This window comes from Gallus gallus, chromosome Z (genome assembly GCF_016699485.2).
Source record: "Gallus gallus isolate bGalGal1 chromosome Z, bGalGal1.mat.broiler.GRCg7b, whole genome shotgun sequence".
Lineage (NCBI taxonomy): Eukaryota > Metazoa > Chordata > Aves > Galliformes > Phasianidae > Gallus > Gallus gallus.
In genome coordinates this window covers 35,491,066-35,514,569 of record NC_052572.1, presented here as the reverse complement: position 1 = coordinate 35,514,569, position 23,504 = coordinate 35,491,066, and the positions used below count along the sequence as shown (strand labels likewise).

The window sequence follows — 23,504 nt, the reverse complement described above, 5'->3', positions numbered from 1 at the left end:
CTGTGAAGCTGAATATGCAACTGCAGATTCAGATACTAAGCAAGCCGGTTCTGATACACACCTGAAAACAAACTGTACTTCTCCGTGATCATTTTATATGTCCTACACCTTTTCATGTCTCCAAGGGATATCTCTGTGGTAAAATGATCAAGTAAATTGGGTTTCTTAAACGTATTCATTGTTGCTATATTAGGTATACCTTAAAAATCTGGGTGCCTACATTCAAAATACAAACTGTATTCACAGTTTGCATTTGTCTATGTACAGTAACATTCAAGGCAACCTTTACCTCTTCTTATAAACATTTAGAAATTAAAACAACTACAGATGAATTTACACTTATGAAGACCATAACCATTGATCCCCTGCTTGCTCAGCAGGCTCAAATTTGTTCACAGCTATGGAAATACACTCCTGCAACCCAAAAACTGAGCAGTACTAAAAGATCCACATTTTTTTTTGCTCCCTTTCCTGCTATTTTGAATAATTTCCCTACTGAACTCTTACGAGTGGCACGAAGTAATAGGGCTCTGTAATGGAATATCACAGGGATAAGGTTATACATCATATTTAATATCAGGATGATCAGAATCATGTATGCAATCTATTCACAGACTCACAGAGTGGCTAAGGAAGGGACCTTAATGACCACCTAGCTCCAATCTCTCTGCCTAGGCCATGCTGCCCAGGGACCCATCCAACCTGGCCTTGAACATGTCCAGAGATGGAGCTTCCTCAGCTTGGGTAATCAGCTATGATCTTCCTCGGATGACACAGTAAAATCTTGGTCTCTATGACACTAAGTTTGTGAAGCACGGCTTGACACACTGAAATGTGTCTTTAAGCCCTTGGTCTTTTGGTTCCAGCACCTACTTAAAAATCTTAAATTTCTGTGACTGCCACAGGCCTGCACATGCTTAAGTCAGGAAATAGGTTTCTCTGTTTGCTAGGCATCTGGCACATGGGGAAGGTGGAAACATACATGCTAAAAGCAGACAATAATAATAAATATTGATAATGAGTAAATACTGATAATGAAGGTCAGCTTGGGGATAGAAGGACGCCTTGGAGAGCAAAGGCCTCTATTTATACAACCGATGCAAGGCAGACAGCACAGCTACATCTGCTTTGTCACTAGCCTGAACATATCCTGATATTCTGAGAGCAACCCAGAGCCCATACCCATTAATTCATCTGCTGCCCTGATGACTACACAAAACTTTGATGCCAATTACTGCCAAGTCTGTCCTTTAGCCTTAAATGAACTCAGCTCACTTTGACTGAATAGCTACAAGATGGCACTTTCAGACAAGGAGATTCATTTTCAGAAATATCTGCCAAGACTGATTAGATGCAGATGAAATATTTTGCTAAAGCTTCCTCTGCATAACAACCACAATAAAATAGCACATGCCAAAGATCAACAAGTCCTCAAATGGAATTTACTAAAAAATAGGAAACTATGAAGAACAGACCCTCCTGCAGAATGCATCAGAGTGCACTACAACTTAGTTTATTTGTTTCCCATGAAATCTCTCAGTCATGATCCTTAGAAAATCTTAGCTACACAGCAATCAAACCTGGAAAAAAAAAGTAAGGAACAGATTCTCCACATCTGACAATCAAGAGATCCTTTGTCCAACAGGGTTCCTACAAAAATCATACATTTTCTCTTCTGAATGAGGGTGCAGTTTGTACACATGTATGCATACGTGGACTCAGGCAGAATCACAGAATCACCAAGGCTGGGAGAAACTTCCAAGATCATCCAGTCCAACTGTCCACCTACCACCAATAAACTGCGTCCCTCAGTATAACAACTAAACGTTTCTTGAAAACCCCCAGGGACAGTGACTCAATCATCTCTCTGTGCAGCCCATTCCAGCATCTGACCACCCCTACAGAGAATAATTTTTTTTCTAACATCCAACCTGAATCTACCCTGCAGAACCTTCAGGCCACTGCCTCCAGTCCTATTGCTAGTTATGTAGGAGAAGAGGCCGACCCCACACCTCACCACAACCTCCTTTCAGGGAGCTGTAGAGAGCGGTAAGTCTCCCCTGAGCTTCTTCTCCATACTAAACAATCCCAGCTCGCTCAGCCACACCCCATTAAGACCTGTGTTCCAGAACCCTTCACCAACTTTGTCACCCTTCTCTGGACACACTATCTAGGGCAATGTCTTTCCTGTAGCGGGAGGCTCAAAACTGAACACAGCACTTGAGGTGCAGCCTCACCAGAGCTGAGTACAGGGGTTGAATACCTCCCCGCTCCTGCTGGCAGCACTAGTTTTAATACAAGCCAGAATTTTTTCATACTATTCTGTTTAATTGCTACCTTTTAAACTATCAGAAAATCTCTCATTCTTTTCTTATCTTTCACTCAAATAAAGTGAAGACACCACAGAGTCACAGAGCGGCTAAGGATGGCAAGGAACTCTGGGTCTATCTGGTCCAATCTCACTGCTCAAGCAACACACTTGGAGCAGGCTGCCCAGACGCAGGTCCAGGCAGCTTTTAAAAGACCTCCTAGGAGGAGACTCCATAGCCTCAATTGACAGTGCTCTAGTGCTCTGTCATTTGCACAGCACAGAAGTGCTCCCCACTGTTCAGATAAAAGCTTTCATGTTTCAGTTTATGTCCACTGTGTCCTATCCCTGTGTACCATCAGAAAGTACCTAGCTCTGTTTTCTGGACAGTCTCCCTTAAATATATTTATATCCACTAAAAAGATCCACCCTCAGTCTTCATTTCTGAAGGATGAAAATTCCCGTGTGTCTCAGGCTTTAGTCACAGGGGAGACATTCCAGTGTTTTCATCATCTTTGTGGCCCTTCATTGGATTCTCTCTAGTATGTTCATGTCTTTCTCGTGTTGGGGAGCCCAGAACTGGATTACAGTACTTCAGCTGCAGCCTCACTGGCACTGAGTATACCACATTCCTCCATATCACATCAGCATTTCACCAACTGCAGCCCAGAATGCCATTGGCCACAAGGACACACTTGTGTCTCTACTTGATGTACAGCAGGACCCCGAAGACCTTTCCGGCAAAGCTGCCTTCCAGCTAGTTAGCATCCAGTTTGTATTGGTGCCCAGGTTTGTTCATCCCGAGGTACATGAAGTTCCCCTTGTTGAACTGCATGAGCTTCTTCTCAGCCCATTTTTTCAGCCTGCTGAGTTCCCTCTGGACAGCAGCATGACACTGGCACACCAGACGTCCCCCCCAGTTTTGTGCAGTCAGCAAAGTCGCTGAGGGTGCACTCTACCCCATCCAACACAGATCATTAGTAAAGATAGCAAACAGTCAGTCTGAGAATTGACCCCTCGAGTACAGTGTTAGTTAGTGGCCTCCATCTGGTCTCTGTGCCACTGATCACCCTTTGAGCTTGTAAATTCAGACAGTTTTCAATCCACCATGCTCACGCAACTCATTCACCAGCATCTCTATGAGGAATTTACAGCTATTTAAAGTCAAACAGCAACAATAAAATAAATACCTTCAGAAGTTCCAGATGCATGAAATGTAAATAGGTGTTGAAAGTATCCAAAAAGAATCACAATAAGACTGGAAACCCTCTTTCTTTGTTTTACAGTTTCTCATTGCTTAGAATGCCATAGCTTCAACAACTACATTTCCAGTTAGTCACTCACTGTTAGTTAGGAGAAGCCAAGACTTCATATTTCTAAACTGTTTGAAACTAAGGTGCCTTAGTACACCAAAGAGACAAATTATCTTTTTTCCTCTTTGAAAGCTGTTTTAAGGTGTGTGTTTGGCCATTTCTACTGTCCATTTGCAGCAGCCACACCACAAGCCATTTCTACATCGCCTACACCTTGGCTGCAGCTCTTGTTGCTTTCCCTGTAACTACACCTCTGAGAATGCAGTCTTGCAAATATCAGTAGTAATAAGAACAGTAATAATAATCACTGCTGCTTCAGAAAGATTTTTTAAATACAGAATCCATTGATTAAGCTTATTAATTCTATCCTCCCTTATGAGAACAGGCATGCCTCTTTCTTTAAAGGAAAATAACGCAGATTTTCCTGCTGTCTTTTCCTTTGGTATTTTCCTCCATTCAGATGTTCTACAAAAAGCCCTTAACACCCAACACTGTATTCATGTGTATGTATATGAACTTAAGAAAAACAAGAAATTTCTGAAATACAAAAAGCATGTCAAAAATCTAAACGCAAGACAAAATTTTCTAGCTGAGATACTATTATAGCCAGTCAGTGCAAACAAGTTGTGCCATCTAAGATCTGCCAGCAGCCAAAACAGGAGAAAACAGTCCGGGAAAAGTCAGAACATCATTTAAAACTTCCCAAGAAAGTCAGCATTACTGATTTCCAAAGAAAATATGCCACAGACTGAGTTATCATCTTTTTGCAAAAACATATGAAGAATGGAAAAACTAAGGCAGAACTCATTGGTTTCAAATGTTATAGGCTGAGGCACGTTCTATCCTCTGAGGGGAGGAGACTCCTGTGATGTTTAATGGTAAAACATGATAGACACATTATCCTAGAAAAATACGTAATATCCATTCAGCCTTCAAACAGTCCTTCTCAGATCTGTCTTCTCCCTACCCCATGCAATGAAGAATTTCTGTCCCTCCCATCAGAGACCCTGGTTTTTTAACTTCCTTCTACCCTATCATTCTCAGACTATGCCCAGAAGACCTGATCGTTTTTCTGCAACACGCTGAAAAACAATTAGCATACTTCAGTTTACCACAGCACAAAAAACATGAACTACGCTCCCAAAGGACTACCCAGTGCTCACAAGCCTTGCAGTAACCTTGAAGATGTTAACTCAATAGTGACTTTGCCCTATGGCTACCCACACTTGAATCTAGCCTTGGTTCTCACAGGGAGGCATTAACCTCATCATCTCCTACTGTAGTGAAGAGACAGACGTAAAATCCCAATGAATACAATGTTTGCATCCTTTTGCTATTTGAGAGTCCTGCATTATGGTCAGAACACTTGCTCTACCTTCTGACAACAGCGTTCTTCAGTGGGCTTCTCAGGTCATGTTCATTGCAGCTACTGAATTGCGAAAAAAAAGTCAGCCTGGATGAAACATGGTCCAGCAACTGTAAAACTGGCCTATAAAGGGAGATACTTTTTTCCTCACAAGATCTACAAATTAATCAGAGGGTGACAACAGACAACTTAGTTTATTCATCTCTGTATCTGATCTGTTCATCGTTAGTAAGTTCTCTAAAAGTTAATCTGAAATTGGTTCTTAAAATGTCTTAAAACATGATCTTTAATGTTATTATCAGAAAACAGTGAAATACTCATTCACAGAGAAAATAGGAGGGCTGTCTGGCCCTTTTAACTTCCAGACATTATTTGCATCTGATCCAAAACTGAATGCAGCAGCGTTCACACTGTTATCACACCAAAGTCTGCTTTGACTTTTGTCTAGCTTGCTAACTAACAAAGCAGCAATTACACCCTCAGAACAGTTTTGATCATTTTATATGATGTAACACCAAAAAAAAAAAAAAAAGAATCTGGAAGATGAGGAATGACTTCCTTTGAAAACTCACTATAGTTTGGCATAAGACAGCTTTGAATCAGCACTTCAATTTCATAGAATCATGGAATCATAGAGTGGCTTGGGTCGGAGGGGACCTCAAGGATCATGAAGCTCCAACATCCCCACCGCAGGTAGGGCCACCAACCTCTACATTTAATACTAGACTAGGCTGCTCAGGGCCCCATCCAACCTGGCCTTGAACACCTCCAGGGTTGGGGCATCCACAACCTCTGGGCAGCCTGTTCCAGCACCTCACCACTCTCATAGCAAAGGACTTCCTCCTGACATCCAACCTAAATCTTCCCTCCTTCAACTTAAAACCATTTCCCCTTGTCCTGCTATTATCTACTCTTTCAAAGAGATGAACTACATTGCTGTAGCACTTCTGACATTTTTAATATGAAATACTGCTTAACAGTCCAGCAAATGTGAAGAGATGCATACAGTCAGAGCAGAGTCTCTTTAAGTCTTTTAATGGTTCACTAATTGAGAACTGTGAAGTCTGTGTTAGGCCTCAGACTCTGACTGATATTTCACACAGAAATCTAATTATTATGACTCACAGACCTTTTCACATGAAGACTCATAAAGCTTTCAGAGCAGAGCAATGCGTTAGTAACACATAGCTCATACTTTATCAGAGAATACATCTATTTAAAACAACTTTCAAAGTACACCAACACAATTACCCAGACTACTGGAGTTGTCTAATAAATTCTTCCTGAACCATCTCTGCCAAAAGAAAACACGTTGCAGGAACAGCTGTATAGTGTAGAAGAAATAATCTGTTTAGCAAAGAGTATTTTTATGGTGTCAGACACTATGTTATTACATAGTATTTTAGGAATATTTGGCTTGATTACCATACAAGTAAGGTCTTGAATATTTGGATGACTAGAACCATGAGGAGAGACAGGGCAAAAGATGCTCACTCTCTTAAAGGAGAGTGATAAAATATTTTTAAATGATACAGAAACTTCTAAGCAATCAAAGCAGCGTATGAAGTTACATGGATGACTGGACTGACCTTTTATTTGACCTTCTGCTGCATTGCTGTTACAAAGTTATATTAGTAAGTAAAAGTTGAAAGATGAAAGGCGAATTTCGCCTTCTTTTTAAGCACATATTCTTGAGATTTAGCAGTAGGAGGCTTGATCCTGTTTGATAAATTTAGTCAGTCAGCTAATCATAGTGTGGCCTGTACTGCTCTTGCAAATGGCGGCTAAGGATGAAAGGTCACAGAAGGTGATATAGTAACAGAACTATAAAAGCATATAAAGCAAGGGGAATGCAAAAAGCTTTCAAAGATTCCCACTTCATCCCCCCTAGTGAGTGACACAGGCAAGCTGGCAACAACAGACAAGAAGAAGGCTGAGGTATTCAACAACTATTCTGCCTCAATCTTCTCTGATAGCTGCTTGTCACACAGTCTTCAAAAGATTGGTTCAGAAGGACAGGACTGGAAAAGCAACATCCCTCCCACTGTAAGCAAAAATCAGGTTCATTACCACCTCAGGAATCTGAACACTGACAAGCTTATGGGTCCTAATGAGATGCATCCCAGAGTTCTAACCAAATTGGCTGTTACGGTCACCAAGCCTCTCTCAATGATATCTGAAAAGTCCTAGCAGCCCAGTAAAGTCCCTGCTGACTGGAAAGAAAGGGCAACATAACACCTATTTTTAAGAAAGATAAAAAGGATGACCCTGGGAACTACTTACCTGTCAGTCTCACCTTTGAGCCAGGACGGATCATGGAGCAGATCCTCCTGGAAGCTACGCTAAGGCATACAGAAGGCAGGGAGGTGATACAGCAGAAGCAGCATGGCTTCACCAAGGGCAAGACCTGCCTGACCAACCTAGCTGCCTTCTAAAATGGTGTAACTCTGTCAATGGACAAGGGAAGAGTCACCAATGTCACACTTCAGTTAGGCCTTTACCACTGTACCCCACAACATCCTTCTCCACAAATACGATATCAGAGCATCATAGAATTGTTAAGATTGGAAAAGACCTCTGAGATCACCACGTCCAACCCCAACCCATCCCACAGTCCCCACTGAGCCATGTCCCTTAGTGCCACATCTCCATGGTTCCGGATGAAGAACTGGCTGCAAAACCCAGAGTGGCAGTCAATGGTTCGATATCTGGATGGAGATCAGTGATGAGTGGTGTCCCTTAGAGGTCAGTACTGGGAGCTATAACTCTTTAGTACCTTCATCAGTGACATTGAAAGAGGGGTCAAGTGCACCTTCAGCTAGTTTGCAGATGACGCCAAACTGCATGGTACGGTCAACATGCCTTAGGGATAAGATGCCATTCAGACAGACTAGATAGCCTGAGCTGAGGGCACAGGTGAGCCTCATAACATTCAACAAAACTAAGTGCAAGGTCTTACATGTGGGTTGAAGCCAGCCCTGCTGAACTGAAAATGACCTGGGGGTACTGGTGGTTGGCAAGCTGGACATGAGTCAGCAATGTGCCCTCACGGCCCAGAAAGCGAACCATATCCTCAGCTGCATCAGAAGTTGCAAGACCAGCAGGTCAAGGGAGGTGAGGTACTCTACTTTACACTGGTGCAGCCTCACCTGGATTACTATGTCCAGATGTAGAGCATTCAGTACAAGAGAGAGACAGACCTGCTGGAGTGCATCCAAAGGAGGGCCACAAAAATGCTTCAAGGGATGGACCACCCCTCCTACAATGACAGGCTGAGAGAGCTGGAGCTGCTCAGCGTGGAGAAGAGAAGGCTCCAGGGAGACTTGATAGCAGCCTTTCAGTATCTAAAGGGGAGCTGCAGGAAAGAAAGGGACAGACTATTGTCAACGGTTTATGGACTGGTTCGGCCCAGTTCTGTGACTAATGGGGTGAAGGGACCCACAGACCCACACCCTGGGAAAAGGGAAAGGGGAAAAAGGGGAAAGGGTAGGCAGATGGGCCTAGAAACAGAACAGCAGAAGCGATCTGAAGAGGAAAGCTCATTTACTAAAAAGATATTGGAATGCAAGATAACACACTGTAATACAGTATAATACAATTGAAGCTAATAAATCAAATTAAATGAGGGAGAGTGTCCAAAAACCGAAGGCCTTACTCTAAGTAAGCTGAGGCGATATGGTACCCCCAACAGAGATGAGCCAGAAGATCAAAAAGGGACGTCTCGTGATCTGCAAATGGTTTTTATCTTTCCCTCTAAGTGGAAATAGAACAGCAAACAGTCCCCTGGGAGATGTAGTTCTTCTCTTCTGAGACAGGCACCTAGAACTGGAGCATTAACTCTTTAATTCCCAGTGCACTACATGATGTTATGATGTGGAATACCAATAACCAAAAATCATAAAACCATGACAACTCTTTAGCAGGGTCTGTGGTGACAGGACAAGGATAAATGGTTTCAGACTTGAAGAAGGGTTGGTTGGATATAAGGAAAAAGTTTTTTACAGTGAGAGTGGTGAGGCACTGGAACAGGATGTCCAGAGATGTGGTCTCATTCCTGGAGACATTCATGCCCTGGCTGGACCAGGCTCTGAGCAACCTGATCAAGCTATGGATGTCTCTGTTCGCTGCAGGGGAGTTGGACTAGATGATCTTCAAAAGTTCCTTCCAACAATAAGGATTCTGTGATTCATAACATTCTATATAGGATTATAAGAACATTTTCAGGCTGATTCTGCTACAACTCTGCACAGAGCCTGATACACAAAGTGAACAAATTAGACTTTTTTACTAGCAAAAATGCTTCTTAGACATCTGTGGTCACCCTTCCATGTAAGGATGAACTTTTTTTCTGCACTCAGTACAGATCTTGACCCACAGTCCATAATTTATTGTGGAAAAAGACAGTTATTCTTCCACTTCCCTCAGAAAAAACAAACTGGTAAACAGCTGGCTCTCCTTTTTCAGGATAATTACCTATGCAGAGCAATAAGCTCAATGACCACAAAGTGGTTTAGACTGCCCGTCAGCAGTTTCATTCATTGCCTGCACATAAAAATTCATGCTCTGCATGTACCCTGAAATTGCTAGAAAGAAATCTCAGTTCAAATCCTTTAAATCTTTCATTTTCCATAAAATTGAAGACATTTCTAGCTGTTTTCAGCACATGATATTGCAGGTTTTTAAAAGTGTTTTAGCCAACTGAACAATAAGGCCCACATCCATCCTGTGTATAACAGAAGCTGAAAATATATTACAGAATCACAGAATCACAGGGATTGGAAGGGACCTCAAGAGAACACCAAATCCCACACCCCAGCTAAAGCAGTTACCCTACAATAGGTTGCACAGGTAGGTGTTCAGACAGGTATTGAATTTCTCCACAGAAGGAGACACCACAACCTCTCTGTGCAACCTGTTCCAGTGCTCTGTCATTCTTAAAGACGTTCTTCCACGTGCAAGTTTTAGGTCATTCCTCCTTGTCCTATTGCTACACACCATTAGGAAGAGCCTGGTCTCATTCATTTGACTCCCAGTTCCTTGTAAATTATTTATAAACATTAACCAGATCTCCCCTCAGTCTTCTTTTACTGAGGCTAAACAGACCCAGGTCACTCAGTCTTTCTTCAAAAGGGAGATGCTCCAGGCCCTTTATCCTATTTGCGGCCTTCCACTGGACTCCTTCTAGGAGATCCCTATTTTTTTGAACTGGGGAGCTCAGAATGGACTACAGGACACAGTAGTCTACATGTGACCTCACCAGGGCAGAGTAAAGGGGAAGATCATCTCCCTCGTCCTGCTGGCCAGGCTCGTTTTAATGCACCCCAGGATACCACTGGCCTTCTTGGCCACAAGGGCACACTGCTGGTTCATGGTCAACTTGTCATCCACCAGGACCCCCACAGCCTTCTCCACAAAGCTCATCTCCAGCAGGTCAGCCCCTAACCTGTACTGATGCATGCAGTTATTCCTCCCAAGGTGCAAAACCCTACACTTGTTAAACCTCATCAGATTCCTCCCTGCCCAACTCTCCAGTATGTCCAGGTCTTGAATGTTAGCACTGCCTTCCGGTGTGTCAGCCACTCTTCCCAGCTTTATATCATCAGCGAACTTGCTGAGATTGGTCTCTGTTCCTTCATCCAGGTCATGGGTGAAGATGCTGAACCAGATCCAGTACTCACCCCTGAGTAACACTAGTTACAGGCCTCCAACCAGACTCTGTACCACTGATGACAACCCTCTGAGCTTTGCCAGTCAGACAATCCTTAGTCCACATCACCACCCAGTCATCTATCCCACACTGTTTTATAACAAGGATGTTGTGGGAGACGGTGTCAAATGCCTTGCTGAACTCAAGGTACACAACATCCACTGCTCTCCCCCTGTCTACCCAGTGATTACATCATAGAATGCTAACAGGTTGGTCCAGCATGATTTCCCCTTGGTTAATCCATGTTGACTACTCCTGATAACCTTCTTCTCTTCCAGTTGCTTGGAGGGGGTATCCAGAACAAGTTGTTCCATCACCTCTTCAGGAGTGGAGGTGAGGCTGACTGGCTTGTAGTTTCCTAGATCTCTTTCTTGCCCTTTTTGAAGACTGGACTTACATTGGCTATATATATTTCTATTAATATAACCCCATTAATGGAGAACAAAACAGCACAAAGCTGGACTGATGTCCTAACTTCAGGCCCTACCCCTTCCATCAGTCAGCCACAGTAGCCATCATTTCAGGCACAAAGCCGTATCTCTCCCTTCAGTGCTTGCCTGAGACAGGCTCAGATCCTGTAGCCTTTCACACAGACTTGGGACACAGTCACCTTGTCAGTTCATGCAAGGCATGACACTGGTCTCTCTGGACAGCTTATACAAATGCAACCAGCACATACAATTCCATGATAACTCAAAGCTAACCCCGGATATGCCTGTATGAGCTGAAGTCTTATACAGAGTGACTGCTACAGATTCATAGCTAGTTTTTCATGTCTACGTACACCATTGGCACATGTTAAGCTGCAATCCATTTTCTAGTAAATGTGGTTTATGGTGCTGCATCAGTGGTACAAGTTATTTTATCCTGGAATTAAAAACTTTGTTACCTGGACGGAATCAGCAGCTTGTTTGATTGAGCTACTTTAACCTCCACCACCTGTCCCAAACACTCTTTTGCACTCACACAGTTGCTTTTTTCTTGGAAGGGTTGTTCAAATTCTTGTCGTAAATTACCTATTTTCAGTTGTTTACAAGATAAATAAAGTCCAGCCCATTGTGAGCAGACACAGGTACATTCAGACAAGAATTGTGTAACAGCTGTTCTCTCTGTCTTCCACAGCTCCATGTAAAATGCACTAAAATAGTTTGTTGATTCTGTAAGTGCTGAATCACTAGCAGCTGTAAATGAAAATACACTTCTGAAGGCATTTCTACCCTGTGGAGGAGGAAAAATGCTTTGAAACTCATCTCTCGTGCAGTGATTCACCGATAATAACTTAGGATTTGTTTGTTCTCCAATGCAAATTGAAAGCCAAGACTTATCAGAAGTCTCAGGCACAGCCAGCTGCTGATGAAGCCCTCCATGAATGTGAAGTGCACTTGGCCATCTCTTTGCACAAGCTGAGCAAAAAGTGACCTAATCACCATAATTAAGACATAATCCAATATAAATGTCTACTCTGAAGCCAAGAACAGGAAGTTGTACTTGGGCAAGCACAATGTCAGATGTCCTGCTCATGTCAACAAGACATGGGTGAGGCTGGGACAAGGCTGAATCCTACATTGTAGGATATGTAGTACCATTAAGCTGCTGATAGTCTGAACAAGAAAATTGCGAAACAAAAGCAAGCTAACTCAAACACAAGAGACGCAGCTGAGCAGTAAAATGTAATGCACAGGAGCCACGGCATCAGAAGCAAAGGAGAAATAAGTACAAGACACTCTTATTGTACCAAAAGGTGTATGAGAAAGTCAGTCTTTTCTTTTTTTCTCCTTAGGACTGCCTGTGAAGGACAGTTGTTACTCAAAATGGAATTATTTTTGGAAAGAAAGACAAATATTTCAATTACCAGCTCAAGGTAAAACAGACCATGAACCCAGTCTCACGCCTTCTCCACTCTGCATCGGGGTACCCAGTGCACAAATGCCCAGCGTACATTCAGGGGAAAACCCAAACCAATTAACTCAGGTAGAAGGGCAGATTTATCAGCACTTTGCCAATGAGCTACCATGTGGCATGCTAACTTGGTTCTGCTGTGGTCAGGTACAAAGCTGTGCAAATCTCTCTGTATTACCCACTACTTTTCTTCCAATTACAAGTTACTGTGAATACACATGAACACTTGTCTCATCTGAAGGTTCTGTAAAGCCAGAGATACTGTATTACTTTTACAGACACATTTTAAAATTCTATACTGTTCTATATACAGGAAAGTACTGCCAGTGGATGTGAAGAAAACAGAGACTACTGATATACCAATATATCTGCCAAAGGGCTTATAACTGAGCAATAGAGAGCACATATCAGACACTGTGTTTACCGAATGGCAAGATACAGGATCACTACTGATAACCTGTTTCATTACTCCACATGTTATAACAATATTGATGTGGCATTCAAGATGACGAAGCTCAGACCAAAAGAAGTCAGTTTTAAGTCAAATGGCACAGCTGGACAAATCACATCTAGGTAAGAGATTCTCTATACTGCTGCCCTAGCTGTTCCTAGCTTATTTGGTGTCCCAGGATAGCATTCTGCCTCTTGAAATTATGTTCCACTTTCAAACCATTTTAAACTATGATAAATATGATAACTATGACAAGTAACATAATAAGTATGTTCCAAAAGGTAAGCTTTCACTTCCTGGCACTACTGTTAGTGATGTTAGAACAAGTCGGAGATCGCAACATGAGACTGAACGTGTACAAGTTTATGGTGCCTGATGACATGCATCCCAAGGTCCTGAAGGAACTGGCTGATGTGGTCGCCAAGCCACTCCCAGTAATATTTGAAAAGCCTGTCAGTTGAAGTCCTCGGTGACTGGAAAAAGGGAAACATCACCCCCATTTTTAAGAAAGGGAGAAAGGAAGACCAAGGTAACTACAAGTCAGCGAGCCTCACATTAGTACCTGGGAAGATCATGGAACTGAGCCTCCTGGAAGCTATACGAAGGCACATACAAGACCAGGAGGGGACCCAAAATAGCTAGCATGGCTTCAGCAAGAGCAGATCATGCCCAATCAACCTGGTGGTGGCCTTCTATGAGGAGTGATGGCACTGATGGACAAAGGAAGGGCAACTGATGTCATCTACTTGGATTTCTGCAAGGTCTTTGACATAGTTCCACGCCACATCCTTATCACTAAATTGGAGAGATTTGAAGGCTGGACTCTTCCATGAATGAAGAATTGGCTGGATGGTCACAGTCAGAGAGCTGTAGTCAACACCTTTAGGTTGAGGTGGAGGCCAGTGCTGAGTGGTGTCCCCCAGGCTTTTATCCTGTAACTGATCCTTTCAACATCTCATCCACAATTCAGACAGTGGCACAGAATGTACTTGTAGGAAGTTTGTTGATGACACTAAGCTGAGTGGTGTAGTTGGTACAAGAGAAGGAAGAGATACCATCCAGAGGCACTGAGGAAAGCTGGAGATGTTGACCTGTGATAACCTAAGGAGACTCAACAAGGCCAAGTGCAAAGTGTCTCACTTGAGTTTGGACAATCCCAGAGATGTACAGATTAGTAGAAGAACTCACTGAGAGCAGCCCTGTAGAGAAGGACATGGGGGTCCTGATGGATGAAAAGCTGGATGTGAGCCAGCAGTGTGTGCTTGCTGCCTGTAAGGCCAACAGCATCCTGGGCTGCATCAGAAGAGGGGTGGCCAGCAAAAAGAGGGAAGTGACTGTCCCTCTCTGTTCTGCCCTTCTGAGACCCCATCAGGGTACTGAGTCCAAGCATGAGGCCTCAAGTACAAAACAGACGTGGAGCTGTTGGAGTGGTTCCAGAGAAGGGCCACAAAGATGACCAGAGGGCTGTGGCACCTCTCTTACAAAGAAAGGATGAGGGAGCTGAGCTAAGGGAAGGCTCTGGAGAGATCTCACTGATTCTTTCCAATACTCAAAGGGAGCTTATAAACAGGAAGGACACCAACATTTTACACGGTCTGATAGCAGTAGGATGTGGGGGAATGGTTTTAAACTAAAAGAGGGAAGATATATATTAGATACTAGGAGGAATTGTTCACTCCGAGAGTGGTCAGGCACTGCAACAGGCTGCCCAGAGACACTATGGGTGTCCCATCCATGGAGGCATTCAAGGCTAGATTGCATGGGGCCATGGGCAGCCTGATGTGGTGGATGGCAAACCTGCCAACAGTGGAGGGTTTGGAGCTCAATGGTCTTTAAGGTCCCTTCCAATCCAAGCCATTCTATAATTCAGTGATCCAGCGATGCTATGATTCAGTGTTGCCTGTTTATCTACTTATCATAAACCATTATCCAACTGATGCCCATTTAGAGTAAATCACAAAATTAGAGTCTTGGACTAGTCCAGCAAAATACAGACACAGTTTATGGAGAAGAAAATCAGGTAATCGTAAAATACACATCACTTTTCTGAATGAAAACTATTTTCTTCTAATGATGGGACTTCTTTCACTGTAGAAATAAAAAACTTTCCTCTAAAACTCTTAATTGTGCATTTAGCACATGAGCCAGATGTGTTACAGCTGCATCAACTAGTAGTTAAAACTTCAGCACTTCAGTGCCACATAACTCATTCTATAAGGACTGTTCTGAAAGTAATACCTTCTATTTTATTGTATTTGCCCACAACAGCAGAGGTGCAGCAGAAGTTGAACCTTCCCACTAATATTCCATTGTATTTCATTCATGTGTGACAGATGATAGCAGAGGGGCAGTCTGACAGAACGGCGTTGGACATGGAAGTGTGTTAGGGAACAAAGGTGTGGCACTGAATTCCTCCATGCTGAAAAAGTGGTGCCCACTGACATTCATTGGCGCTTGCTGAAATTTATGGAGACCAAACAATGGATGTGAGCACAGTGAGGCGGTGCGTGGTGTGATTCAGCAGTGGCGACAGCGATGTGAAAGAGGAGCCATGTTCCAGTTGGCCATGCACAGCCATCGCACCACTAAATGAAGAGTGTCTCAATCAGCCCATCTGTGCAAATTGGCAGATTACAATTGACAGGGAACTGTGCACAGAGCTGAACATTAGATCAGCCTCAAAGTGTTGGAAATGAGAGTAGCAACGATGGAATATCACAAAGTTTGCATCAAGTGGGTTGCACAAATGCTCACACAGGAAGAGAAAGAACACTATATACGAGTTTGTCAGGACTTGAACCAATATGAAACTGAAGGTGACAGCTTCCTGCATTGCATCAGTACTGGTGATGAGACGTGGTGTCACTGCTATGAACTAGAGTCAAAACAGCAGTCCATGGAGAGGTGATATTTGAATTTCCCATCAAAGTAAAATTTCAAGACATAGTCTTCTGCAGGTAAAATGATGTGCACTGTCTTTAGGGACAGGAAAGGTGTGATCCTTCTGGATTTCCTGCTACACGAATAAGCCATCAGCTCTGACAGCTACATCATGGCACTGACTGAGCTCAAGGCACAAACCTCCAGAGTTAGGCCAGAGAAGAGGAACCTTTCTCTTGCAACACGGTAACACCAAGCTACATACCAGTTTGAAGACCAGAGTTTACATTGCCAGTTTTGGCTGAACTGTCCTACCACACACACCACATAGTCCAGATTTGGTACCTCTTGACTTTCATCTGTTCGGGCCAATGAAAGATGGACTAAATGACCAACATTTTCCAAGCAACAATGCCATCATTGCAGCTATAAAACAGTGGGTCATCTCTGCTGGTGCAGATTTTTATGAGCACAGCATGCAGGCTCTTGTTCATCACTGGTGAAAATGTATAGCTCTTGGTGGTGTCTATGTTGAAAAATAGTGTTTGTAGCTAAGATTTTATCAAACAGTGTCAGCGTGCTCTCTGTATCTGTTGTAGTTTCCATGGAAATAAATTTGAGGCATTACTTTCAGTGACCCACATAGGTCGACACTGAAAGCTGTCTGACAACACTCTGCAGAGGAGGAAAGGTGATAGAGTCAATCTACTGATACTGCTACTAAAATATCTCCATGTTCACTGCAGCTGGCAGTGCATGGGCATATTTGACAAAGATCATCTGCTTTTCAGGGCACAATGCTAAAGATAAAAGAACACTAATCCCTATAGTTTGCAGGGGTAATAAACACATTTCTTATCTAATGCTTAAATCCAAGCAAAGAGATGCAGCACAAACTTCATTGGAGCAAATCTGAGTTGACAGCCCAAATGCACATTACTTCTTGCTTTATTAAAATGGTCTCCATTAAAATGACAAGAGATTGAGAATAAAACATAAACACAGACACAAGCACACAAAATGCTATGCAGCTATTCTTGGCAAAAAATGTAAACAGATATGCCATAGTTATTGGGTCTGATGAAACTTATTTACAATATTGTTGTGAGCAGGATGTTCTTACAGGCAGCTTATGGCTGGCTATGTATTGGACAGGGCTGAGAGGAAAGCAAAAAAGGTGAAAATTCAACCCTGCAGAATGACTGTGACTGACTGAAGACAGTGTTTCTTACTCTCACTTCAGATGGGTCTACTACTTAGGATAACTGCGTATTACCTGCAATATCTTCCTTTGCTTTAGTGTATAAAGAAAATAAGTTTCCTTCTGCTTAGTAAAGAAGATCATTATATTTACAATGGACATGAGCCTCTTGAAATAATATTTGATCTACTTCAACAAAACCTCAAGATTATTCAATGAGGTCTCATCATATGAAGTTTTACACTATGTATAAAAATTAACTATGCCTTTCATTCACAGCACATCTCTAATGCTGACATAGAAGTACATTCCTGTAGAAACTGGCATCTGCAAAGCCATATACCCAAAATAACTGGGCACGAACTCATGCTAAATTTACCCGCCACTGTTAGTGCTAAATAACACAGTATTTCAGATCCTCAGCTGTCTTAAATTACCACAGTAGTGATGAATACATACCTCTTTTCTAAGTTCCTCATCAGTTAATTGAGTCCAATGAGCTTGATTGTTGTCTTACAACGTACCTGGACTTTTTTTTCACATAGATTTCCTTTTCAGAGGCCTCATGAATGCAGGAATATTCATCCTAGAATGGGAGCAATGCCTACACCTCTGAATCTGAAACAACTGACATGTTGGTTACCTGTACTATCAAGGCACTTGAAGACTGCAGAGTTGCTTACTCTGTCCACTGTACACACACAAATTCATCTGTTGCATCCTTGAGCAAATCAGAAGAGCTATCCATGTTAGTACTGCGTGTTTTCTTTTGGTTGTCTTTTTGCACTCAGATTAAAATACCATAAAACCTCAGGCAATTACAGGGATCAAAACTTCAGCTAAAAAAAAAAATCAAAATCCTTCAATTATAGAAAGCATAAGCACACGATATTTCCCTTTTTGAAGTACTACCCGAATACTAAAAAGAAGCCACAGATATTTTTAATAAGCAGCTGAATCTGAGAAATCTCCCGGTTCAAGTGAGAACTCACACCTGTAAACAGAAGTAAAATTCAGCCTCATACTTCCTATCTGAATGTGGCCCTTCAGAAGATACCGTCTTCCTTGGCAACAGGGCAGAAAACTTTCAAGTATGGAGTGGAAATTTCTGGACAGGGTTTTAGTTATATTTACATCATCTCGACAGTTTGGCACAAGACCACACTGCCAAGAGATTTATAAGATGAAATAACTCACACTGCAAGTCAGATACAACTATATTCCAAATAACGTTTTAAAATAACAACAAACTTTGAAGTAGTGCACGCAGACGTGGAATAACTCAAGCTAGGCTGCCACTCTCATTCTTAATTTCCTCTGTTATACCAGCAAATTACCACAGGCACACACATTGAACTGCAAGTCCCAGAGCCTCGTACTACCACCAGAAGCAGTTCTATTGAGTAAGAGAGCATCTACAGAAGATGGATTTGGCACATGTGCCATGTAGATTTGGATGAAATACTGTCATCTAGATGTAGCTTCACAATTCTGTGAATGCACTTCCAAAGAGGATTGTAAACCAAGCGTTTGTATGGAATGACTTACTCTGACTAAACTGCAGACTGCAGGAAAAAAAATAAAGGGCTTACAATGGAAATGCTGACAGAACTACACTGACTGAGAGTATTGGTATACCACATAACCTCCCAGTTTACTTACATACCTCTGAAAAAGCAAGATCTACAATAGCAGAAGCTAAGCAGCAGTATTAGCCACTGGCATGCAAGAAGCAAACTACAGCTAAAACACTGCTCTGCAGGGCCAAAGAACACCAACCGCTGCTGATTCAAGTCTGATAAAACTTTCCTGCTTCTGGAAGTACTGTGGCACAGATGGGCACAATGCTTTGCTCTCCCACCTCTGCAGATGTAACTCCCGGCGTCTCACAGTTCCTGGATAGTGAATCAGTGCTCCTGCCATGTGCTGCCCATAAATCACAAAGGGGAAGTGCTGCTTCCCAGCCTGGCAGCCTGCTACAGGGCACAGCAAGGAGTGCAAATGGTCACTAGATTTTCACCAGTATCTTCAACAATACAGGAGAATCTATGCATCTTTAAATACATTAGAAGAATAAATCATTTTTACAAGAAATCATTACATTCTCTAACTTAGTACCGCTCTAACTAACTTAGTCTTTGCTCTAACTTAGTACTCTGGGCATTCCCAAGCCCTAAGGATTAATGTGAAAACTAATGGTTTTGGTGGCTTACTTTGCTTCATTAAATACATTATAAGCTTCATTAGTAGCTGTGTGACAGGTGGAATGACGAACTGCACCTTCCTGTTTTCAACGGTGCACCGATGAGGAATGATGAAGGCTGTCTGCTTCTTTTGTATCCATACTCGAGTTGTTATTATTGCTGCCTGCTTTGGAGCTCAGATGCTTTTGAAGCTCACAGTCCCTTTTAGCACTGTATGAATGCCATTACAGCCATAATGCAATAAAAAAAAATAATAGTTTTTAAATGCCCACATATAACTACATTGTACTTATATCTGTTTTTCTTCCGTTCACACTCACTCTAACACTAAAACTTGGCAGATGGGAGTTACAGTCACAGGGAACTTCCATATCCTCACTGAATTTTGTTCATTTGAATGTCAGTCATCTTAATAAAGTCTAATACAGCTTATAAAAGATGAACACCTATGTTTCCATCTGAACTGCAGGTATCACAAAACAGAAACAAGACTTAATTGAATATACCATGAAGATACTGCTCACAGACTATCTTTTACACTGAAAACATCAATTTCTTGAGTCGGATCCAGAATATTGTTAGGAAAAAGCAATTCTGCTTAGCAGGAATATGACAAATGAGTGGTTTTCTAAGAAGAGCATACATTTCCTACAGCAGATCTGCCCAAAGGAAAACGAAAGGAGGAGGTTCCTGGGGCATCCTGCAGAAAGAGACCTGTGTGGAGGAACCTGCGCGGGGAAAAGTGCACAGCAGCGCCCGGGAGGCGACCGACAGGCACCGGTGTGAGGTGACACAGCGCGGGGCCAGAGCTCCGGGGGAGGTTCGGCAGCTCCGCACGCCCGGGCTCGCAGCGCCCTTACCTTCGCCGTGTAGCGCCCACGGCAGATGCGCGTAGTCCCATTCGTAGCCGCAGGCGCTGTCCTCAAAGGCGCAGGACCCAGGCGAGAGCGGCGCGGCCCGGGCCAGCCGGAGAGCTGCGGGGACAAAGCGAGCCCGGTCACGGTCACGGTCACGGTCACGGCCCCGTCGGGGTGCGCGGGGACCGCGGGCTGAGTGCCGCCGCCGCCCGGACAGCGCCTCCCCCGCGGCCCCCGCTTACCGTGCAGGGCGAGCAGGCAGAGCCGCAGCATCTTCTGCGCCGGGCAGCCGGGGCTGGCGGCGGCGGCGGGACGGGCGAGCGAGAGGGAAGGAGGGAGCGCGGGGGCGCGGCCGCGCCGAGCCCGGGGCTACAGCGGGGGCAGAGCGCGGCCCCGCGCACCCCGGCGGGGCGCGGGGAGGGAACCTCGGCCGCGGGAGGGGCGGGGAGGGGCGGGGGGAGCGGCCACAGCCGGCCCGGGGGCGCGGGCGGCTCCGGGGGAGTGGCGGCGCGGCCGCGTGGGGCAACCCGCTGTGGGCGCTTGAGGGCGGTGGGTTTGTATGGTGCGGCCTGCGCCCGCTTGCCTTCTTTCTGCCGGGGCACCGCGAGAGCAGCCGTGCTGTGCGCTGTGCTTCTCCATGGGCTGTTAGGCACTCGCCTCTCGCGCTGGGCGGCCCCTGCCCCGCCGGGTACCCTCACTGCCAGGTGAGGGAGCTGCTGGAGCCTTGCCCGGCTCCAGCCGGTGCTGGGCTCGGCCTTCGGGGCTCGATAAACCCCAGGGCTGGAGCCAGCACAGCCCCGTGCCCTCCTGACCTGCGCTCCCAGCACATCACGTGCAGAGCGTGTCTCCTGTACCCCTTGGTACCCCGGGGCTGCCCCTTCTGCCGGCTGAACCCGCCCTGCTCTGCAGCCTCCTCTCACAGCTCACGGCCTCCGGCCCCACCGCCCCAGGGCCTGCCCTCCCCTCCTGCCTATGTGGGGGGTGTCTTGTGGTGTGGGTGCGACCCCTGCCCTCCCTGGCTGCGGGGCCATTCCCACCGCCCCAGGCTTTCTTGGCTAGTCCTGCTTAGCTCCGTGCCACCAGCACGCTGACCTGTGCCCCACCCCGGCAGCCCTGGGTCTCTGCGGGGCCCTGCCTGCCTTCTGCTCTGCCCGGCCTTTACCCTCGCTGAACCTCCTGGCTGCTCGCCCTCCACAGTTCAGACCCCTCAGCAGCCTTCCTGCCTCGACCTTGCCTAGTCCACCAGTCGCCTGCCCGATGTCACGGAACAATGGCACGTGTGCCCCCACTCCCTCGTCCAGATCCCATCCTGTGGCAGCCCCGTGCAGCACAGACTGAGGGCCCTGCACTCTGGTTCAGTGGGTTTGCACTCATCCCCTCTTGCTCGTTTCAGCAGTTGTTGTGCAGTGCAATTTCCCACCCAGGAAAACTCTGCTGTCTAAGGTAAATTCACCGCACATACTTTTTCCACAGCCTATAAGAAAATTTACTTCTGGTGGAAATGGGTTTTTACAATCACTGGCTTCAGTATTAGACCATCCAGGCAGGCTGTGACAGAGGAGGACCAGAAGCAGCCACACAGAGCTACCTTCAGCCCTTGTGAGAGACATGCTGCCTGCACTGCAGCCTATGCAGGCTGTTTCAACTACTCAGCCTTTATTTTTGTTGCTGTTGGCGAATTCAGGCATGCATCACAAGCCTTAAGAGTTTCTAGCAAAGTCACTGGCGGCCAGTGAAAATATCTCTTGCACTCAGTGAATTTGTAAGTTCCTAAATTGCTGTTACATAACCCATTAATACTCTTGAATCCCATCTGGTATCTAGAACGTTTCACCTTGACACAACACCGCATCCTGGCAGTCGTGCTGACAGCCCTGGTGAAGCTATGCACAATTGCTCCAGCCCCACACAGCTCATGCCTTGTTATGCTGAGATTAGGCTGTGGTAACACACCAGGTACAGCTGTTTGTTCAGCTCTGCCTGGGAGCCAAAGAATCACCTGGGCTCTCCCAGATCCTTCAAGTCATAACCCCCTGCCTACACCCCAGGCTGAGGCAGTGCATGTGCAGACCTGAGCATCCACAACAGAATTGCATTTCCCAGTGAACATTTCTCACAGGAGCAACAACCCACCTGGCAGCCCAAGGCGACTGTCCGCAAATGGCTTCTGAATGTCCACAAGCATATTCTCTGATTTTCCCAGAGACAGCTGCCAGGCCTCTCTGGAGGTGTCAAACAAAGAAATCATTGGCAAAAATACCTGTCACAGGCTTCTTCTAGAATGCTTCTTCTCAAGCAGTAGAAACACTTTCCCATTTTAGAAGTTAGCTCAGTTAATATAGGTGTATAGAATAGAATCATAGAATCACCAAGGTTGGAAAAGACCCACAGGATCATCCAGTCCAACCATCCACCCATCACCAACGGTTCTCACTAAACCGTGTCCACAACGTCCAAATGTTCCTTGAACACCTCCAGGGTCGGTGGCTCCACCACCTCTCTGGGCAGCCCATCCCAGTGCCTGACCACTCTTTCAGAGTAGTATTTCCTAACGTCCAGCCTGAACCTTCCCTGGCGCAGCTTGAAGCCATTCCCTGTAGTCCTATCACTAATCACATGAGAGAAGAGGCTGACCCCCAGCTCACTACAACCTCCCTTCAGGTAGTTATAGAGACCAATAAGATCACTCCTGAGCCTCTTCTTCTCTAGACTGAACAATCCCAGCTCCTTCAGCCACTCCTCATAAGGCCTGTGCTCCAGACCCCTCCCCAGCTTGTTGCCATTCTCTGGACACGCTCCAGGGCCTCCATGTCTTTCCTACAGTGAGGGGCCCAAAACTGGACACAGTACTCAAGGTGCAGCCTCACCAATGCTGAGAACAGGGAGACAATTACTTCCCTGTTCCTTCTGGCAACGCTGTTTCTGATGCAAGCCAGGATGCCATTGGCCTTCTTGGCCACCTGGGCACACTGCTGGCTCATGTTCAGACAAGCATCAGTCAATACCCCCAGGGCCATTTCCATATAATAAATCCAGCAGTCTTTACCAGCACAGGTACTCTTGTCCTTGGGTTTGTTCGGATGTTCTTATTTATTTTTTTTAATTTACTTATTGGCTGGGTGAGGGTCAGTTTGACCTGCCAGCCTCTCCTTGTTGATACTGCAGAAGTATAAACAGCTCAGAGGAGAGATCTCCGACAGTTTTGCTCTGAGCTCCAGTAAATCAGATAATAGAATCACAGAATCTACGAAGTTGGAAAAGACCACTAGGATCATTGAGTCCAACCATCAGCCTATTGCCACCGTGCACATTAAACCA

The 23,504-nt window shown here is 44.8% G+C and overlaps 1 protein-coding gene across 4 annotated transcripts in view; it reads right to left on the bottom strand.

The window, feature by feature from the left end:
• Window positions 1-20,489, bottom strand: part of MAMDC2 (MAM domain containing 2) — a 65,684-nt gene extending 45,195 nt beyond the window's left edge. For 3 of the 4 annotated variants that reach the window (XR_005842805.2, XM_003643015.5, XM_040655998.2), the window contains exons 1-2: window positions 20,429-20,489; window positions 20,190-20,303 (exon numbers count right to left, since the gene is read on the bottom strand). Coding sequence is in view for 2 of the 4 variants with exons in the window: in XM_003643015.5 (XP_003643063.2) it covers window positions 20,190-20,303; window positions 20,429-20,459 (145 nt within the window). In the remaining 2 variants the exon portion in view is untranslated. Of the gene's footprint in view, window positions 1-8,187; window positions 8,343-20,189; window positions 20,304-20,428 lie in introns of all 4 variants that reach the window. The other variant, XM_046905668.1, reaches the window with a different exon arrangement.
• Between the last annotated feature and the right edge of the window lie 3,015 nt (window positions 20,490-23,504).